General features: G+C 55.9%; 2 protein-coding genes across 5 annotated transcripts; both read left to right on the plus strand.

Annotated features, from left to right (window-relative positions):
- The first annotated feature begins 318 nt into the window (after positions 1-318).
- Positions 319-11,002, plus strand: PGF (placental growth factor). Of its 2 annotated transcripts, none has more exons than XM_048305635.1 (7): positions 319-470; positions 631-670; positions 1,321-1,517; positions 2,971-3,047; positions 4,709-4,738; positions 4,829-4,891; positions 5,628-11,002. In XM_048305635.1, exons 1-7 carry the CDS (start codon positions 405-407, stop codon positions 5,647-5,649), a joined length of 495 nt encoding a protein of 164 aa, XP_048161592.1. In that variant the 5' UTR covers positions 319-404; the 3' UTR covers positions 5,650-11,002. The 2 variants fall into 2 exon arrangements, with proteins under 2 accessions (XP_048161592.1, XP_048161593.1); XM_048305636.1 differs by having other exon boundaries at positions 4,829-4,848.
- Positions 11,003-11,647: 645 nt separating this feature from the next.
- On the plus strand, positions 11,648-19,672 carry RPS6KL1 (ribosomal protein S6 kinase like 1). Of its 3 annotated transcripts, XM_048305632.1 has the most exons (10): positions 11,652-11,982; positions 12,282-12,403; positions 13,230-13,322; positions 14,147-14,194; positions 14,962-15,094; positions 16,430-17,338; positions 18,167-18,256; positions 18,410-18,492; positions 18,777-18,872; positions 18,999-19,672. In XM_048305632.1, exons 1-10 carry the CDS (start codon positions 11,745-11,747, stop codon positions 19,107-19,109), a joined length of 1,923 nt encoding a protein of 640 aa, XP_048161589.1. In that variant the 5' UTR covers positions 11,652-11,744; the 3' UTR covers positions 19,110-19,672. The 3 variants fall into 3 exon arrangements, with proteins under 3 accessions (XP_048161590.1, XP_048161588.1, XP_048161589.1); XM_048305633.1 differs by lacking the exon at positions 16,430-17,338 and having other exon boundaries at positions 11,648-11,982; XM_048305631.1 differs by lacking the exon at positions 18,410-18,492 and having other exon boundaries at positions 11,649-11,982.
- The last annotated feature ends 1,435 nt before the right edge of the window (positions 19,673-21,107 follow it).

Here is a 21,107-nt window from a genome sequence, read left to right on the forward strand (position 1 = left end):
GAAAACAGCAAGCCGAGAAGCCCACCACAGCCCCGGTGGTTCCCGCCGGCCGGGGATTCACCGGGCACGGGCCGGTGAATAGAAGCGCCGGGGCAGCCCGATGGAGAAATGGCCGGAGGCGGTGCGGGGGCGCTGGAGGAGGGGGCTCCGCTGTGTCCGGGAGCACCGGCCATCCCCGCGGCCGCCGGGGCCGGGCACCTGCTCCCGCCCCGCGGCGGGGCCGGGGCGGAGCAGCGGCGGGGCGGTGGCGGTGAAATACGGCGGCGGAGCGGGGCGCGCTCCCATGGCCCGGCGGCGGCGGAGGCGGCACGGCGGGGCCGGTGGCCCGGCGGCGAGGCGGCATGCCGGGAGCGGCACGTCGGTAGTGGCGGCGCCGAGTCGGTGCCGGGGAGGCGGGAGCGGCGATGCGGCTGCTCGGCGCCTTCCTGCGGTTGCTGGTGGCCGGGACGCTGGGGGCACCGCCCGCCCCGGTGAGAGCCGAGGGGTGGAAGGGGGGTCGGAGCGGGGGTAGCCCGGTCTCCCGGTGCCGCTGCCCGGGGTGGCCGGGACAGCTCCTCCCGGCGCTGGGTGGGGGGCGGCGACAGGTCGCCCTGTGCCGCCCCGCCAGCGCTCGCCTTTCCCTCCCTGCAGGCCCTAGAGGAGCGGGGGACTGCCAGCACGGAGTCGCCCGGTGAGTTGGCAGGGGGCGGCTGCCGGTGCCCCGGCTGGGAGGGGGCAGCAACCCAGGGAAGGCTTTGCGCAAGGCCGGGGCGCGCTCGGTAGCACCCGGCGCTGTGTTACCTCCGGAGTCCCGCAGTGACAGCCGGGGAGACAGCGAGGAGCTGTGCCGAGGCTCCGAGCAACCTGATTCCCCCAGCCCGCCTGGCGCATCGGGCACCGCCGCGGGCCGGAGCGGAGCGCAGCCCTATCCCTAGACTGCCGCCCCTCCGGTGCCAGCGTGCGAGGTCCCGGGTGGGAGCACTCCGCTCCAGCTCTGCCTGCTGGAAAGCCGCAGGGGACGGCTGTCTGGCCGAGGGGGGTTCGAGGAGCGGGTGAGCCCCTTCGCGGCGCGGCAGGGGATGACTAGAGTGCCTGGGCGGGAGACGGAGCTGGCGGATAGAGGGAGAAAGTGCCTATCGGGGTGGCTGTGTGAGCCCCTGAGCAGTGATGTGCACAGTAGGGTGACGGACTTACTGGGAACACAAGGGGGTCCCTTGCGTCTCTGTGCCCTGTGGTGGCTGCGGGACCCCACCGCAGCTGCTGCACCTGCCCCGGCAGCAGCCCGGCTGGGCTCTGCCTCTCTGGGCGCCTCCTTATAGTCCCTGTCCCTGTCTCTTGCAGTCCTGACCTTTCGGGAGATCTGGAATCGTAGCTTCTGCCGGCCTCTGGAGCAGCTAGTGGACGTCATTACCGAGTTCCCCAACGAGGTGGAGTACATTTTCAGACCCTCCTGCGTCTCCCTGCAGCGCTGTGGAGGCTGTTGTGGGGACGAGGGTCTCCGCTGCGTCCCCGTGGAGACAAGCACAGTCACCATGCAGGTACGTGCTGCTGCTGCGGGGCCGTGGCTGTGCCAGAGAGGTGGTGGGCTGCTCACCAAGCGCCGGGAAGGTGAACTTGCAGCTTTGCATCCTCTAGATATTGTAGCAGTGTGGCTAGCAAGAGAGAGGAGTCACAACTGCTCAAATGCATGCCAAGCCAGTAGGGTCCCTCTGCCTGCTCTCTCGGCTTGCCCCTGAGGCCAGGTGTCACCCCTGGTGGTACTGGCCTCACTCCCTGCTTCCCGGACTTCCCTCTGTGTGGTCTCTCTTGCTCATTGCTGTCATCTTTCGGACCTTCCCTGTCCTGCAGAGGGGCTGGGGGGTGTTCCAGTTGCCCACGACTGCCTGCTGGGACAAAGTAGGTACTGCCCTTGAATCAAAGGGAGGAGTGAGGCTCTTCTGTATCAGGTGATGCTTGGGGTGGTGCTGACAGTGAATGCCCCCACGCTGGGGCATGGTGAGTACGAAAGATTGAGCCAACCGTGTTTTCAGTCGCCACTGTGTGAGCTGGGAGATGTGAGGTGGGAGAACCTGGGCCGTTGGACTCTTCCCCATGTTTCAGGCAGCAGTTGTCCTCACACTGCAGCCCTTGCACTGAGCTGCCAGGGATCAACTTATTTGATCAATCTGCTGATGCTGCAGGGACCAGGGAAAAGCTCTGCTTTGTCATGGATGATGGACTAGGGAGTGCCTGCAATAAATCACCAGTGATTTTGGTCTCTCCGGAGTTGAAAGTGTGTTGGAAGGCAGGATGGCATTTTCCAAAAGCTCTTGGCTGAGGTGGATTAAAAGCCTGGCATGAACAGGAGGCAGCTCCCCAAGCACAGGTCTCCCTGTATGGGAGGGATCCTGCTGCTGTGTACAGGGTGGCAATGCCAGACACTTCTGCAGGGGCTAGTGTGGATCACCAACGATGAACATACTCTGTAAGGCCTTTGAATGTCCAACCTGAACTTCAGGCTGGGCTGTGGAGTGACATGTGACAGGGCAAATCCTGTACCCCTGGACTGGGGAGGCACTGAGGTACTGACTCCAGTCAATTCCAACTCAGTGCTGTAGAAAAGGGATCCAGGAGGAGGCATCAGCAATGGGATTGGTCTGGAAAATATGACTGGGGGGATATTTCTGTCAGAGAAGGGAGATGTGCAAAGGGGTCAAATATGTGAAAGCTCTCCAGAAAGGCAGAGGCTGAAAAATCTTTTCTAAGGCTGGGAAATCCCAAGACCATGGGACTTAAATTAAAGCCCTGAAGACATGGGGCAGCACCAGCCGGGGCAGCTGGGCCTGGCCAGTGCTGCCTACGTGTGGAGGTGGAATCTCTGTTGTTGGAGGTCCTGAGGAACAGGTTAGACATGCGTCTTCCCAAGAGGCTGGGGTGGCAAGGCAGTGGCGCAGGAGCCCTTCCAGCCCCCTCCTGCTGCTGCCTGGGAAGTAACCTTTGCTCCTCTTTCAGCTCCTGAAGATAAAGCCAAACGGGGAGGCACCCTATGTGGAGATGGCGTTCACCGAGCACAAGCAGTGCGAGTGCAGGTAGGGACTCCTGGGCTCCAGCAAGAGTAACCCTGCCAGATCACCCTGTGTGTGGAACAGGGATGCCCTGTAGGCACCCTGACTGTGCTGGGACCCCTTCTTGCTGTCTTTGCACTAAGGTTTGCTGGTGCTTATAACCTTTGTTCAGCTGGAGGCTGCACCACATCTGTACCTCCTCCCCACAGCCAAGGGATTGTGTGGCATTGTGAAGACGGGTCAGGCACCATGCACCATCTGCAGGGCTGTGCTCCCCATCCCTGCAGCTGCCTTGGCATGCCTGGCATATGCCAGGCATATATCTGCCTGTGGGTAGTGAAGGAAGGCTGGTGGCTCTGAGGCAGGTGTTTGGTGTGTGACAGCATGTCCAAGGTGGTGGCTCAGTGGGGATCTCCGTGGCTTAGCATGCCTGAGTGTGACTGTGGCCCGAAGAGAAAGCTTGACAGCTGGGTCTTGGGCAACCATTTAAGGGAAGATGCCCCATAAAGACCTGGGAAGCAGAGGTTTACATCCAAGCCAACAAATGAAAGCTTAAAACATGCAGTGCCAACCTGGCCCGGATACGCAGAGCTGGCCTGGAACGGATGTCCAGCACCAACCTGCCACAGACTTCTAGCACCTAGTCAGCCCCTTGGGGTGCTCACCATGTCCCAAAAGTGGTGAATGCCTGCGCAAGATGGGGCCTGTGCAGTGCTGTGGGAGCAGGACTGCAATGCTGTGGGAGCAGCTCCAGTGCTGCCTGCAGCTGGTCCTTGCAGTAGACTCCAGCATTGCCTGCATGAGGGGTCCTGGTAATCACTCTTCGTCATGGTGCAAGGGTGATTTAGTATTGCGAAAACTGGGGGATGAGTGTGCTGCTGGGCAGCCAGTAGACATGATCCTTGCCTGGAAGAAGATCCTGAGGATCCCTGGATTGGTATTCCCCTGCAGCTGTATGAGCAGCTGTACTGGAGCAGACCCAGCTCCACACTGTCTCTGTCTGGAGCATCTGTCAGTGGATGCAGAAGGGGGAGTGGGAAGAAGCAGATGTGTTACTTGCCTCCTTCTCTGCTTCCAGCTATTTTCCACGCAGGGAATTTCCTAATCGTTTTGTGGTTTCCCTACCTACGGTAACTCCCAGGGGATCTCCAATGAGCATGTGTGCAGGCTGCCTTCTGCAGTAGTTTTTGGCTTCTTTCTAAACCGCTTTCCACACCTGTACATCGCTCGCTTTTGTAGTTTAGTGCAGGCGTGGTAATGTCCTGGCTGTGACCCCTACGGGGGGGGTGTGTCATGGCTGAGAGCCACTGCTGAGACTTTGCAGCAGATCCCCCATGTTTGTTACCCAGGATGTTGCATCTTGTTTAATTACAAGCTCTGTCACAGAGAGCAGCTAAGACTGAACTTGCCCTCCCCAGCCTCATTGACAAAATGCCATATCCCCAGGGTTGTCACCCAAGCTGACCAGCCCCTTTACTGTCTCTGCCTTCTCTCAGCCTGCTGCAATCAGCTCCTGACTGAGGGGTTGATAAGGTCAAGAGAAAAGATATTGGGTCTGTTTTAGACGTGAATGATAACAGGTAGATTGGGCTGTGCACTGGGGCGTGTTAATGGACCACCTCCTGCAGCTCAACATGCAGCACTGCCCAATAACCACTTCACTCTGTCTTTTTCCCACTCTGCAGGCCTCGGCAGGACCTGATGAGGTTGGGAAGGTAAGTGAAATCAGGGGCATTGTTACTGACTGGGATTGTGGGTCTCATCTCCCACACATCAGCACTTCTTGTGGTACTTTCCTTTTGAAGGAGGAGGTCCAAGGGCCGAGGTAAGAGAAGACAAGACAAGAAGGAACGGAAAGACTGTGAACTGTAAGTGAGCAGGGGCAGGTATGGGTGGTGTCTTCTGGGTTAATTTCCTGGGGATGAGAGTCTTCATTAAGCATTTAGATCTTTACTGACACTGTAAGAAGTGAAGGGTTTGTGCAGAGCAGACACAGAAGAAAGCAGGAGGGGACAGTGGGTGGCTGTGGGGAAACACACCTTTTACTGAAGACTCAGTAGGTACTTGGTAGTCTCCAGGCTCAGCAGCTCAAAGCTGGGCAGAATGGGGATGGATGGGCTGGATGACTTGATGGTGCTTAGCTCTATTGCCATCACAGACCATGCTGGGTTTCCTGGATCCATGAATTTCCAGTTTCAGCCTCCTCTTGCTGCCAGCTGCTGTCCTTACTGCTGTCCTTGACTGATTGTTGTTTCGGTTACTCTACTCCTTCCGTCCTTTATCTCACTTTCTCAAACTGCTTGCTGTAACAGCACAGGCTGGACTCATTGTGGGCACTTTTGAGGTATGACACCTGTGGCTAGCACTTTCCTCCTAGCATTTCCCTCTTTTGTCTGGAGCCTGCTGTAGGGGGCTCAGCCTGCACCAGCCCCACCGCCCTCACTACTCCCCATGAAGAGGCTGCCTGCAGTCCCTGCCCCTGCAGTTCCGTGTCAGAGGGACCAGGCACAAAGAAGGGGATCCAGGGCAGGGCAGGTGAGCCTGGAGGTCCAAGTGTCCCTTCCATCCTGGCAGTGCTCACCCCGTGCCATGCTCTCTTTGCAGATGTGGCACACCACGCAGGTAGCCTCTGCCTTGCCCCCAGCCTCGCTCCCGCCACCTGGGTTTGAGCCAGCTGCCTTTCCCCCAACATAGGGGACTTGTGGAGTCATGTCCCTCCAAGCTGCAGTGGGGAGCAGGACTCCGGCACGGAAGAGCTGACTGTACTCTTGGTTGGCCCTGGTGGGAACACAGCCTGGAACCAAGGACTCCCTTGCCCCATCTGCCCCACTGGCACCAAGAAAAAGGGACTCGTGACCAGGCCTGGGGCTGAAGATGAGGAGCTCAAGCAGTGTGTTGGTGTTTGAGGACATACTGGGGGCAGTGAGGAGCAGAGCGGGTGGATGTGCTGCTGGAACCGGCTGGGGAGGACAGAATGATGTGGGAGTAGAGATGGCTCACAGGGCTGCACCTGCAAAACCTCTCTGTCCTGCCAGCACTCTGCAGCTGGGGAGGAAGGAAATCTGGGGCAGGCAAGGCTGTAGGGCTGCATCCGTCCCAGCTTTGGCACAGGGCAGCCCAGGCAGGTGCCAGGGAGCTTGCCTGGGAAGCTATTCTGGTGGGGAACAGAAGGGAACTGGGCTCCTCGTGTATTCACAGCCACATCCCAGCTTTGCCCTGCTCAATAAAAGCTGGTCAGACATGGGAGCTGGCAGCTCCTGTCTGCTTTCCAGCAACTGCAGGCAGGTAACTTCCCCATGGGCACCGACTCAGGCTGGAGGAGGGCAGTGACCCAGAGCATGTTCCCATCACCTATCCTCCAGCACCCAAGGGACTGGCCTTGGTGTGATGCTGGAGATGGGCAACCAGCAGGTTGCTCCCTGGGCTGGGGGCTATCCATGTGCTGGAGGTCAGGTGGGTACTGGGAGATCCTTGGGGGAACTGCCCTTCCCCTCCGCACCACAGTGTGGGACTGGTACCTCTCCCTGTTCACCATCCCCATCCTGTTCTCACCCCAGTCCAAATGTCTGGCTCAGTGTCCTGTCCTCCCTGGCAGGGCTGATGCAAAGTTTAGGGCAGTGGAGGGTAGGCTGCCCATGGGCCTTCCCACTCAGGAAATGCCCCACCAGGGGTCATTTACCTGACATCGGGACAGGCTGGCCTGGGGCTCCCATCCCTTACTGGGAATACCCTCAGGGTATAAGGAGCTGGTGCTCTCATCAAGGTGGCTGTGGGTACTGCTGTTTCCTGCTTTCCTCACTCAGCCAACTCTCTGCCCGGGTCCAGGGGGAAGCCACGGCCCCCATTTTTCCATGCTTTAAGCACTTCTCCAGGACTCTTCCTGTCCTCCTCATCCTGCTGCAGGGGGTCTGGGGCTGCCTGCAAAATGCATCCCATGCTGGTCTGTGCAAGCCATATCCTGGAGCAGTGTGTATAGCTGGAAACCCTAGGGTAGAGTTGGGCACCCACATGTTTGTGGGGCACCCCTGGCACTGGGTTAAAACAAAATCAAGGGTCATTCTTGAAAGCTTCAAACAAAAGACTGAAGGGCAAGATCTGCAAATGCCTCAAGGTTACCCTTAAATGATGGAACCTGTGGTTTATTCTGCTCTGAGGAACAAGGTGGAGCCTAACGTAGCAGGAGCTGGGGTCCGAGGCGGCTCCTTCCCACATCCAACAGGGCTGCCTGTAACAGGGGTTACATTGCAACTCTCTAAGCCATAATGCTGGTGTTGCCTGAGGCTGGCACAAGGAGATGGGCACAGGGCAGATCCCTGTCAGGGAGAGCTGGCGGTGGGTGTTGAGGTGATGTGAACCTCCATACTGCCACCATGTAGCAGGGAATGGACCAGGTGACTTGCACCTGTGCAGCTGGGCATATCCTTCAGGAGCTTGCTGGATCCCTTTTGGATCCCATTTCCAGTTCTGGCATCCACAGTATCCTGGAGCACAGCCTACATGGGCTTTGCCTTGAAAATGGCCCATGAAGTTCCTCCTTCACTACCTCATGGATGAGGGGAACTCGCTGCTCCCCTTCCCACATCACTCAGAGTCTGTGTGGAACATGTGGTGTCCTGTCCTGGTCCACACAGGCTTTCCCTATCACTGTGTGTCATTTCTGCCTGGCTGGTTGTGCTCTGAGGCCAAGGAGAACCATGTGCAGCACTTGAGGATGTATGTGATGGTTTCTGCATTGTTTTTAATACCCCAGTAGTGTTAAACCTTTAAAAAAGGACGTTACATAAATCCAAGTATGTTAATTAATAAAAGTAAGTTTATCAAGACTGATGATTAGGATTAAACCAAATTCAAACACACGAACACACAGTGGCTTTTCCAAACAATTCCTGGTGTCTGGTGTCTGGTGTCATCTCTTTGGTGGCTGCCTGGCACTGAGATATTCCAGGCAGCTCTGCCCATCAGATGTGGCAGGGCCAGGCATCTGCCTTGCACAGCCCCCCTCTGTTGCTTCTTGCCCTGCATCACCCAAGCCGCCTGGGTAGTGTGTGTGGCTTTGTCCCCTGCTCCTCTTGTGGCATGGGGTGTTGGACAGCAGGAATGTGGGTGCTGGGAGGGATGTGGCTGTCCCACTGCAGCAGTGATGAGCAGAATAGTTGGGGCAGGGCAGGAGCAGGGGAAAGTATCACACAAGAGGTTTGGGAGCTGCATCTCCAGCTGTCAGGGCTCCCTCCAGCTCCACGGAGGTAAAAGGAACCCAGTGAGCCCTAGCATGAAGTTACCATGACTACTGCAGGCATCACATGCCCAACCGAAGTGTTAACTCCATTCCCTATCCCTGCCAGAGGGGAGAGTGGCAGGGACTTGAGCAGGACATCACACCCAATGGAGGTATGAGAGTGGGGACTGCTGCTCTGAAGGGGAGAGCAGGGCTCCTGGCTTCAAGGCTTGTGTCTAACACCCATGTTTCCTCTCAAGGGGACCAACCACTGTCCCCACTGCCTGTCCCTGCTCTGTGTGCTCCCAGCTGTAGCTTTTTTATACCACTAGCTGCTGGCAGCCTTCCTTGGGCACAGCAGATGTGTGAGCACTCTGGCAAGGTCAGCTTCATCTGCAGAACTCCATACCCCCAGGCACTGCAGAGCAGGGCTGTAGGAGGAAACTGGTGCCCTTGTAAAGGGGCCCTGAGAGACCCCAGCTCCAAAGCCAGCAGCATTCTCCATGGACAGGCAGAAAACCTGCTCCAGCCCCAGTGCCCCCAAATCCCTCATCCTGTCCCTACTGGTGTACCCCTTGCAGACAGGCAGCTGTCCCACAGGAGCATCACACCACTGGGTTATCAGCATTCCTGGGCTCCCTGTGTCTTCCAGCCTTACAGGGCAAAGGTTTGTTTAATAAGGCTTTATGAGCCAGAGCTGCAGTAAGATGGTTTAGGAGGATAGTTATAGGGAGACAAAACATAAAGCGGCCTTACACACCAGGAACAAAATATTACGTTTTTTGGGAAGTAACTGAAGGTGAAGTGGAGATTGGCCCAGAGATGTGGCATTGTAGCTGATGAAGCCCTGACGTTAAACCATCACTGGTTACCTCTGGTCTCCCTGATTGTAGCATGCCATCAGATGCCACCCACAGCCTCTCACGGCCATGCCGGTGCAGGTCTCCCATGCCTCCATGCAAATAAAGAAGCACTGAGGTCCTAACTTCTCGATTGTGACTTACAAGTCTTTGGCATCCTCACAAAGTTTGGCATAATCCTGCCTGCTGCAGCCAGTGATCTTTGCAGTTTCAGCATATTTTAAGCTTTTGCCAGCTCTCAAGCGTCAATTTTAGCCTGTGAGAAAAAAGGCAGCTCTCACTCTTGTCCCTGTTATTTGTGCTGGTTTTCCTTTGGCAGTTCCCACTTCCCAACAAGGACCACAAGCTCTTCAACAGGTTAATCTAAAAGTAATCCCCCAAATTTAATGTCCTCAGTCCAGCACTGACATACAAACTTGGAAGCCCGTAGGTAAAGGCAGTTGTGCCTCAGAGCTGGTACAAATCTTCCTCCCTTGCAAGGCTTTTCCTCACAGAACCATCCCTGGGGTACTTCCTGCTGATGCCTTTGGCTCACTCTCTTCTGGCCACTTCAGAGGTGTTTGATGACAAACTTAATCAAGTTTTGTATCCTCCCAGCAACTCCTCTTCGCACATCTCTCTGCCACCATCACCCCAATACCTAAAACACTCTACAGATACATTGTGCTGCATTTGTAGTTTACCTGTCCTCTCTGTCCTCTTCAGATCCACACAGATCTCCTGAAGTCAGGCAGGTGAGTTGTGCCAGCAGCACCCCTGCTGTCATCCCTGACTGCTTCATTTCTTGCCTGCTCAGACTTTTCACTTGAAGGACAAGCCTCCAGGCTCTGGTGGGAATTAAAAGGCCCCAGAGACTGTGGGGTATAAATGGGCCGGGCAGAAAAAAATGGTCTCTGTTAGGAAGAGGTTGAAAAAGGAACCTGGGAGCATTTTGAGGAGAAACCAAAGAAGCAAGCACCCATATTATATTTGGGCAGGGAGTTGTCTTACGAAGCAGATGGCTTTGCTTCCTCCTAGACCTGCCCCCTGAGGCACAGTTAATACTTTCATATTCCCAAAGAAATGGTCTTTGTAAGAGAGACAGTATTTGGTTGGTGGATGCTGAGCTGAGCTGTGGGCACAGGCTCTACTGTCCTGTTCTGTTGCTGACAGACTGGGCTGTGCAAAAGAGCTGCCCAAGGGACCTGAGCCTGGGGAGATCCCCTGCAAGTGTGTGCAGTAACCACAGGTATGAAGTAACCACAGGTCAGCCACAAATGGGTGCCCTCTCTGCCAGTCCCACAGCAAGTACCAGCTCCAGCAGGGGCTGAACACAATGAGCAACCAGGCTGGTGTGGCTGTGATGGCACAGCACAGGGCCAGCTCCTGACAAAATTAAAACCCCAATCTTAGGATCATTTCTTATTGCAATGGGACATGCCCATAGGCTAGCAAGGGATGGACAAAGATGCAGGGGCCTCCATCTTCCCAAACAATCCTAGCACAGTTTTTCTAAGGGTATCCCTTAGATTTCATTCCAGCCCTTCTGCCTTTGCAGGTCCCCTGCCACTCCTGTGGTTAGGCAGTTGTTTAATCTGGGACCAACCATCGCACAGACACAGCAAACCAGCAGGACAGTTGGCAGTAACCAGCTCACTCCTGGTTCAGCAAATCTCCTTCACTAATAACTGTAGTGATCTAGCAGGCCCTGCAAGGACTCCTGGCCTTCCAAGAAAAAGCCAGGCCAGGAGGGCAGGAATACATGTTTCTAGGATAAGCCAAAGACTGATATTTTCCACATGCAAAGCGTTCGTTAAGCACCATCTGGGATCTCGACTATGCTGTTACTTTACTGCACCTTAATGCATTTGTGCTGATGTTCCCTCTGCTGTACATTTGGAATAAAACCCAATTTTGTAAAACCCTATGAGTCTGCAAGAGCTGGTGGAAGGGTTGGCTGAGAGCCCAGTGTCAGGGCCAATGGCACCCACTTGAGAGATGAAATCGGGAAGAGCCACGGGCACCCTGGGCTGGCCATGATGAAGTGGCAAGACACCCACCACCTTAACTGTGGCAGTGGGGAGCTGCTGGAATGGGTGCACCTGTCGGGTGGCCGGCAGAGAAAAAGGCTAATTAAAACACAGCTAATTATGCGTTGTGGGAGGAAGAAAACGCGGCGGCAAAAGCAGCTTTTAATGAACGGGAGCTTGGTTAATTAAGGGCAATTAATGGTGAATAAGGATGACAATAAAGCAAGTGGAGCGACGGGCGCTCACCGCGCATTAACCGAGCGATGGAGCGCCTGCCTCGGGCGGGGGCGGGACCCCGGCGGGGGGACCCGGGCACGGACCCCGCGGGGGGCGATGGTGATGGTGATGATGGTGATGATGATGGTGATGATGATGGTGATGATGATGATCTCATCCGCGGCCAATCAGCGCCTCCCGCCCCTGCCGCGCCCCTGCCGCCCCGCCCGGCGGCGCCGGGGGATGCTGGCGCCCGCGCTACCCAGGTGCGGGACCGCGGGGGCGGCGGAGGCGTGGGGCCGGGGGCCGTGCCGGCGGGGCCGTGCCGGTAAGCGAAGGGGCCGGGGCGTGCGTCGCTCCCCGGCGGAGCCCGCAGCCCCGCTCCCGGTGTCCCGGCGGCGCGGGGCGGCGGCGCGGGGCCATGAGCCGGGCGGAGGCCGAGCCCTGCTCCCGGGCGCTGGCGCAGGCCCGCGTCTACCTGGGGCAGCTGCGGGGCCGCGTCGTCCTGGCGGGGCCCGAGGGCGGCGGGCGCCGGGACTACCTGGTGGAGGCGGCGCGGCAGCTGCGGCTGGCGCTGGAGCGGGACGTCAGCGAGGACTACGAGGAGGCCTTCAACCACTACCAGAACGGCGTGGACGTGCTGCTCCGCGGCGTGCAGGGTGTGTGCGGCCTCCCGGGGGCAGAGGACCGGGGCATCCCTCCGGGGACGCCAGCCAGGGGACCGGGGTATTCATATCGGGAGTCCCCTGGGGGGCCAAGGTATCCCTACAGGGAGAATGACAAGAGGAGGGGGGAGAAATCCCTCTAGGGATTGTCGTGAGGGCACTGGGGCGTCAGTCCAGGGAGTGCATTCCTACCGGGAGAACGGTGAGGGGGCTGGGGCATCCGCCTGGGGGCTGTGGCCAGTCCTCCGGGACCGTGCCAGGCCCCTCACACCCACCCTTTGCTCCGACCGCAGTTGACCCCAACAAGGAGCGTCGGGAGGCCGTGAAGCGGAAGATCACCCAGTACCTGCGGCGCGCCGAGGAAATCTTCAATTGCCACCTGCAGCGGGCGGGCGGGGGCAGCAGCACCGCCGCGGTGAGGGGCCGGCGTGGGGCCGCGTGGGCGGCCTGGCAGCGGTTCTGTGGCGCTGGCAAACGGGGGTGGGGGTGTGGACACGCAGGTAAAGCAGCCCCAGTGGGCCTCCTTGTCTGTCTGCCAGATGCCACACTAAGATGGTGTAGAGAAAACGGCAGGTGCATCAAGCTGCAGAGTGTCCTGGCCTGCCAGTGGCTGCAAGGGAGCTGGCAGCTCTTCGCCCTGCCTGGATCAAGGAGCTGAGGTGGGCCCAGGTTGCCGAGGGTGCTTCTAGGATGCCACCCTCCAAAGCGTGTGTGCTTAGCTTGCTGCCACCATACCATAGTGGGTATGGACATTTTTGTGGAGACTGAAGCCACTGCAGGGAACCACCCTGTTAAATGTTAAAAATGTCCTATTCCCTGTCATCATTCCCATCTGTATGGAAACCAAAAACAATGGCTGCTTTCTGTATTGTGGGAAGGAGGTAGTTAAAGAAGGGAGAAGAGGGCGAGGTAGGGTGAGGTCAGAGCCTAGTGGAAAGAATACAGGGAGAAAGACAACTACCTTCCACACAGATCCCCTTAGTGTTGAAACAGTCCAGGTCTAGCTACAAATTTTGGTGTGATTTTTACCTCTGCTGCAAGTGCAAGCTTTCCCTAAAAAATGTAGAAATCCAGGGGGTGGCCAAGAAAATGGTCCAGCTGATGTTAGAAATGAACCATGGAGTGTTGACCAGCTAGGCAGTATTGCTGCCCGCTCTGGAAAATGCGGGGACTTTTTTCACACACTGTAATGGACAGCAGCATTTCAGGGTCCTTCATCCTCTTCTCTTATCACCTTGCAGGGCTACAGCAGCCTGCGCTTCCGGCCAATCAGGACACTGAGCTCGGCAGTGGAGAACCTGAGACGGTGTAAGGTTGTGGGAGTGATTGATAAGGTAATGACTTGACCTGGAGATGGGGGATGAGGCTGGGGCTGGACCAAAGGGAGCATAAGCTGGAGGGTTCTAGCAGTTGGAATGGGGGTGCCAGCCCTCAGCACATCCATCAAGCAACATTGGGGTATCCATCCATACCATTCCCACCCAGAAAAATTCACAGGAGAGGACTCAAGACCCCTTAAGGAGTTATTTGGGAAATCTGTTAATGTCCCCATTACTTTTTCTTACCAGAGCTCCCAAGATACTTACAGGCAGGTTTATGCATCTGGTTCTTTCCCACATATGGGATTGTGCTTGATGCCCAGGTGCCATGATGGTGGGCTCCTGTGGATAATCTAGGCTTCAGCAGAAGCTGAGCTATCTGGATGAATAAACTAATTAGAAGTTCATTATCTTGGGGTGAAGATGCCAGACTTACTGTATCCACACACGCACTGCACATTGCTCTCCACTGATGTTCACACATCTCAGTTTGTCAGGACTGATGCGATCCTCCTGTCCTGCTGAGGCCCAGGTTTGAGCCCAGCGAATCCCCCCCCCCCCAGCCCAGAAAGAGCACTGTGAAACCCTTGAGTGTGGAGGAAGCAAAACTGGAATGGGAGCCACCTCTTGGTTTAATTAATTTCCTGCTGCTTGGCTGCATGGCTATCTCCTTGCCAATAACCTGTGTTTTGTCTTTCAAGTCTAGGGGTCTGAGCCCCACCAAACTCTTCCAGTTGGGTGGGAGCTTGTTTCAGTTCCAGAGTTGAGTCCCTTGGGTCATTCCTGTAGGCTGTGTGTTGGGTCACCGCTTCTGACCAGTACTGTGTATACTGTCCCAGGTGCAGATTGTCCAGGATCCAGCCACTGGTGAGACCTTTATACTCAAGGTGGGTGTTTTCAGTTTTGTCTGCCTGCTTCTCCCTCTCAGGCTGGGGCCACCTTGTCCAAGCAGAGGAACAAAAACCAGCAGCTCTTAGAGGCTGGATGATGTTCATGGTTCAAAAACCTTCTTTTGGCTGCCTCAGCCATCCTCTGTGATCAGAAGGGAAGTGGTTCTCCTTGGTCATCCGTTTCTCTTGACTTGTAACGCTTCAAGCCCGTGTTAATCTGGGTCAACCTCTGAAACAGATTGTGGGTGAGGTGTGCTCAGCACAAGTCCTAGAGTATTTTTCAGTGCCCTTGGAACTAACAATGAAGGGCTTCAGTAACTGGACAAGGAGGATCTGGCAGGAGAGGGAGAAGCAGCATTTCCAGGGGAAGCAGAGAAAGGGCTGGGATGGTAGGTTCCTGCTTGAAGGGAGCAGGGCGGTTACAGAGGAGTCACTGCTTGACCAGCTGTGCCCTCTGGGCCCCACAGTGCAGATGGAGAGTGCCCTACCTTGGCAGAGCTTTGCAGAGCGCTGCTTTATCACAGCTGGGTGCTGGGGCCTGGCAGACTCCGTATGAGCTGCAGGTTTGAACAGATGGGGAGCTCCTTTGCAGCTGACAAGGGAGCAGCCATGGGGCTTGGCAGAAGGCGCACTCCCTTCTGGCTGGCCTCCAGCCCTGCCAGGAGCTAGGCTGCATGGAGTCCAAGTCCCCACCTGTAACACCCAAGTTACATCCAAGGACACACAAGTCCTGCTGTAACACCCATCTACCTGTACCTCCTCAGAGCCTCCCCAAATCCCACGTTGAGACCCGTGAGCGACAGACCATCATCCCTCATGGGGTCCCCTTCATGGTCAAGCTGTTGTGCTACTATGTGAGTGAGGACTCCATCTTCCTCCATCTGGAGCACGTGCAGGGTGAGTGAGGACAGCCTTGCCTCCCATCTGTAAAGCATCCTGGTTTATCCCTAACCATCCTTCCTTTAAAATCTGAAATGTTTCTCCTACTGTTTTCGGACTGTTTTTTATAGTGATAGTGTAAGCTGTCTTCTTCATAGAAGGGTGGTGAGTACCAGGGCTTGGACACTCCATGGACAGAGCTGCTCAGCTGTGAATTCCAGGAGTTTGATAAGAACTTACTGGGGATGTAACCTAGAAATGGGCCTATGGAGACCTACAAGGAAAAGAGGTTGTGTGTGTGGGGGTGTTATATGGAAACTAGCCTTAGTCTTTAGAGAGATGAGCCACTGGGCCTCATGGGAGGGAGCGGTGATGCCTTTAGGTAATGATGTGATCCACCATCTTGAAAAGAAAAACCTCTTCATTTTACTGGCATTGACCATAACAGGAAGGTGATGGAGAAGGAAAATGAAATGAGGTAGTTCGCTTGAATGTTGTAGAACAAAACAATCTTCTGACAAGACATTTATAAAGCATTTTTTTGTTTACAAAAGGTCACACTGGATTTTGAGATCATATCAAAGAGAGGAGATGGAATATCAGGGCGTAAGGGGCAGTGAGCATACTGGGATTTGGGTACAACAAGGAGGCATCCTTGAGGCTTGTCCCAGATCCTGGTGAAGAAGTATGACAAGGTGGAGGCTTGTCCCAAGGAGCTTATTTACTCTCTGCTGGTTGAATGGATGTATAGGGAACAGCAGCTGGAGTCCAGTAATGACAAATGGAGGCTAAGGTGTGTTGGAGAACAGGCTCTACTCCTTGGGCATTGCTATAGAATAAGTTTGCAGAAAGCAGCCAGCACTTAATGTAGTGAGGCTGGGAAGGCCTGGTAGCATGCTGTGGGCTCCGGAGCTTGCTGCTCTGGCTCACTGCTGATCCATGGGCTCGTGCCATGCTGTGGGAGGTCTCTGGCATCTCTGTCACACAGGAAGGAAAGTCTTTCAGAGGAAAGTGGGGGTGGCAGTGGGATCAGGAGCATCTGTAAATATGTGGCTTGTCTGTGATATGGAAGTGGCAGAGCTGGGATCAAGAAGACTGTGCAGAATGGGGAGAGGGCTGCCAAAGGAGGAGAGAATGGGACTTTGGTGTGCCAGGTCCTGGGGAAGGTGTGGCATTGGGCATGGTGTGCCTGTAGGGCAGGAGTGTATTCTGCATGGACTTGAGCTTTGCTGCTGGAGACATAAATGATGCTCAATCACATCCCCACTAACCTGGGCCTGAATGGGCCATGTCCACAGTGGGGGAACCATGGATACTTTCTGCCTCATCACTTGTTCTCTTTCTGCTTTCCAGGGGAGACACTGTGGTCTCACCTCCGCTCTAAGTACTGTGTCCAGCAGGACTCTGCATATTCAAACACCATGCAAGCCCTCAGGGACCATGACACAGCGGATGGTGTGGGAAACTCCCAGGGTGGCAGCCAACTATCCATCTTCCCTGTTTGGATAGGCAGTGGCCTCCCAGGCTCTGTGAACTACTGGGTATTGGGAAACACTGATGCCTCACTCCCTCAGGAGCAGTCCCCTGACCCCACAGACTCTGGCTCAGGGAACCACTGCCAGCTTCTCCTGGCTCCTGCCAGCAGCATGAGGGCTGCACACGGAGGACAGGATCTAAGCGTGACACAGACTGTGTCTGGTGTTGTGGACCATTTTCCAGCAGCGTCAGCCAAATGTCCTGGCCACCTTGCCAGCCAGGGCCTGGTTGTCTACCGACAGAATGATCTAACTAGTGGCACAGGCTGCATATCAGAGAGAACAGCCTCCCAACAAGGCCCCAGGCTTCCCCAGGGGCTTGTCCCTGTACCAAAGACTGTGAGAGGGGGCCAGCCAGGGGCAGGGCAACTGCCAACTCAGAAAGTGTCTGAGGCCTCCCAGGCTCAGCCCCTCCTGACCCTCGGTGAGAGGCAGCTTCCTGCAGGAGCTGCCTTGTCCAGCTCTGGCAAACCGTCTGTGCCTGACTCAGCTGTGTGGGAGCCCTCATGGGGAGCAAGCCAGACCTGTGGCCAGCTCAGCAAACAGCCACCATCAGGACAATGCAGGGCTTTGGCTTCCCATGGGCACAACCGGAGAGCGTGGGCTGTAAAGGAGGAGCAGGTGCAGCTGTGGGCAGCAGAAATCCTCCTGGCCTTAGAGGGACTTCACCAACAGGGTATATTTTGCCGGGATCTCAACCCCAGGAACCTGCTGCTTGATGTAGCTGGTAGGTAATACCCCATACTGCTGCCCCAAGGAGAAGGAAATTGGTCTCTCAGCTGAGTGACTGCTGCTTGCCCCATTTCCAGAAAATGTGGACTTTCTTGAGGTTACTTTAAGGGGGGGTGGGAGTCTGGGAAGGTTTGGATATTTCTGAAATTGGAAGTGTGATCTCACTTAGGTTTTCCAAGTAGTTATTACAAGAAATGGCTCTGCAGCCGGAGCATCAAGGGCCATAGCCACAGAAATGCATTGCCCCTGCTCCCACGTGGGGGTTGGCTGCCTGGGAAATCCCAGCATGGGGAAGCTGGGACCAACTGAACTGTGCCTGAGGTTAGGGGGACTAGTGGGTTAGTTTTCCCCTAGTTATAGTAACTGCCTGCTGGGGGTGTTCTGGAGCTGTCCCATCCCTCTGAGCCATGGACATTGCTGTCAGTGCAAGTCCCTGCTCAGCTAGCAACATCTGGGATGAATTGGAGAGCTACAAATTGCTTAAGAAAATGAAAATGCAGAGTTTTACAAGGTGAAAGCTAACCTTCTCCCCCCTTCCCCTTTAAAATCTACTTCTTTCCTCACCACAGCCTGCACTGAGATCTGTGAGCTCGGAGCCCACCTAAGCAGGCTCACCAGCTCTGAGTGCCTGTTTGGCACCTCAGGCAAGCACTGGGAGGCCAGCGGGGGGATGTGTGGTGCCAGGGGATGCTCAGTGCCTCTGTGTTCAGGGTGTGACAGGGGCCCAGTGTCTGGCGTTCCCAGTGGCAGGGATATGGCTTGGCTTCACGCTATGACCAAAGTCCCTGACCTCTCTGCTTTTGACTCTGGTGCTGCTCTGCAGGTCATGTCCGTCTCACCTTCTTTGGCCAGTGGACAGAGGTGGAGCCCCAATACTGCAGCCAGGCACGGGAAGAGCTCTACAGTGCTCCAGGTAAGGGATGTGTCCCCTGGCTTCTCCAGCTCTCTGCCCAGTGGCACCAATTGGAGAGAAAGGAATTCTGCAGGCAGTGAGATGTGCCCAGCACAATGTGACCACTGGTGCTTGCTGCCTCTAGCCCTAACCCCTCTCTGTCTCTTTCTGCAGAAGTGGGGGGGATCATGGAGCCCACTGAAGCAGCTGACTGCTGGAGCTTTGGCTCTCTCTTGTATGAGTTGCTGACAGGAGTGGTAAGAGGCTGAGGAGCTGTGCAAGGAGGACAGGGGAGGAGGAGGCTCAAGGGCTGCCTGCTGTGTAGGGCTGGGAGGGTGCCTTGCCCTGCTGGCACCTCAGTTCTTGGCCAGGTTGCTTTAGATGTGTGATTCCCGGTGCCTGTGTATGGTCTCTATGTGTTAAAGGCCCTGGCTTTTAAATCCTGCTGTGTAGGGCTGGGGTTATGTGGCAATGAAGACTCAACAGGGTGCTCCTACCCTCCTTGGTGCCTCTGCTTACCATCACCCTCTGCTTCCTGCAGCCACTCTCCCAAAACCATCCATCAGGGATTCAGCCTCACACCCAGCTGCATTTGCCAGAGGGCCTCAGCCTGGCTGCTACATCGCTGCTCACCGAGGTGAGGGGCTTGGGTCGATGGGAGGGAGAATGGGACTAGAGGCTGGGGAAACGCAGGGTCCAGCCTGGGTACCTTTTCCAGTGTCCCCATCTTCCCATCCTCCTGTCCCATTGCTTTTCTCTGCAGCTCCTGCAGTACAATCCAAAACAGCGCTTGGGCTCTGGAGGAGGTGGCATAGCAAAGCTGAAGTCTCACTCCTTCTTCAGCACAGTCCCGTGGAACAAGCTGGTGGGCTAAGCAGGCTGTCCTTCCCCCAGGAAGCTGGGCCCTGGGCTGCTTCCCTGGCACTAGTGACCCCAGGTGGCACTGGCAAGTCTGCCTGCTGAGGAAGGTTTGCCTCAAGGGCTGCCCCGAGGTGGGGCACACAAGGTTTTGCAGCCTTACATGTTCTTCTGTCTGCTTCTGTTTGTTGGCATCTCCAAAGAGGAGGCAGCAGGCTGGGCCAGGCTGTCTTCTCCTCCAGGTCCTCCCTGGTGGTAAAAGGAACCTGGGTGCCCAACCCCAGGAAGCGGTGGTGTTCCCCTTCTTGGGGCATCCCTTCCTCAGCTCAGCACCTCGCCCTGGAATGCTCTCGTGTGTTTTTTATCTCTGCTGCCCCCCTGCTCTGTTACTTTTTGTGGCTTTCAAATGCAGCCCCTCCAGGCCCTGCTGGCTGGAGCCCAAGCCCGGGGTCTCTGCCCCTCCCTGACTGCATGTATGTGTGTGGGTCTTCCCTTGCTGTGGTGGTGAGACAACAAGGAGCCCTCTGCTCTTCTCTCTCTCGCCCTCTGAAAAAAATAAATTACTCCATATCGCTTGGAGAAGTGTCCTTTTGTTTCTGAGCTGCACCAGCCAGGTGTAGGCCAAGCATGCTCAGTGAGGGCGAGCCCCAAATCTGTTTCTGAAACCTGTCTGGGAGCCCTTGGTTGGTGTCACCCCCAGCCATCAGCAGCCAAAACCCAGAAGGTGGCACTGAGTGCCTGGCCTTTTGCCCTTCTGCTCCTGCCTGCCTCACAGCCTCTCAGGGCTGCACAGCTGTATGGCTGCAGCTCAGATGTGGGAGAAATGCACAGAGTGCCTAGGTTTTCTTCCACCCTTTTGGCATTGTTACTTCTTGTGGCTCCAGCCTTGCATGCCTGGGTGCTCCTTTCCTCTGGCAGGACAGCAGCCCTCGCTGCCATGCTTTGGGCATGGTCATCCCTGGTAGACCAGTGAGGATTGAAAGGGGTGAACTCTGACAGCCAGCACAGAGGGAAGGAGGCCGAGTGTACATACATTCAGGATCAAAGAAAAAGCAGCACACGCACATGTGTCTGCTGACAGCCCAAGGCAGAGGCTGCCATGCTCAGCTGTGCAAGTCAAAGCCTCAGGCTGGAGGATGAGCACGAAGTGGCAGCGGTGCAGTTCTGACCCCCCTCTCCCAGCACTCCCTCACACTGCTCACTTATCTCCCTTAGTAAGGAATTACTGCTACCAGTGCCAGGTCTCTGTGGCTAGCTGGTTCCAGCTCCCGCTTGCCCGCAGCGGCAAGAAGACACCCTCCCTGGCAGCAGCAGCAGGAGCGCTCGTCCACCAGAGGGAAGCAGAGCCCTGGAGAAACCCATCTCCTGCCACGGCAAAGGTACGGACACCTCAATGGCTGTGCAGAAACCGGAGGACTAAGCACGGAGCTGACCACTAATGTCACGGCCAGAGAGCAGGAGCAGCTGAGCCTGGGGCTTTTCCTCTCCATGGCAGCCTGCACTGGCTGAATCCTCCAGCTGCAGGCTTGCACCCCTGTCCACCAGCCTCCTACTCCTGTGATTCAGGGGAGGTTCAGGAGGAAGGACCCTGTGGCCAAAGCCACAGCACGGCATCTTACAACTCAGCGCCATAGTGTCAGACATGAGAGTCAAACAAAATGAAGTTTCAAGCACAACTCTTACAGCAAGCCTTGACAGGGCAGATTAAATAAAGCAGTTTGCTAGGCTGCATAATTTCAAGAGCTTGACTGTATATTCACTTCCTGGATGGTTCAAAGGCCTCATTTATTGCAGCTCCACACAGAATCAAGGCTTCCCCAGGCTCATGTATAAAGTCAAGGTGGACCCTCTGTATCCTAAACCAGCACCGAGGCTGGGTGCAAGCAGCATTTTTTAATCAAAACCTTCTCTTTCACTCGGTTTATTTGTGCAAGAACTAGACTCTCCACCCTTCCCAGAACAAGGAAGGGTTTTTTCCTCTTCCCCTAACCTACCTCAGCCAGGGCCAGGCAAA

The sequence above is a fragment of the Corvus hawaiiensis genome, chromosome 6 (assembly GCF_020740725.1).
Source record: "Corvus hawaiiensis isolate bCorHaw1 chromosome 6, bCorHaw1.pri.cur, whole genome shotgun sequence".
Classification (NCBI taxonomy): Eukaryota; Metazoa; Chordata; class Aves; order Passeriformes; family Corvidae; genus Corvus; species Corvus hawaiiensis.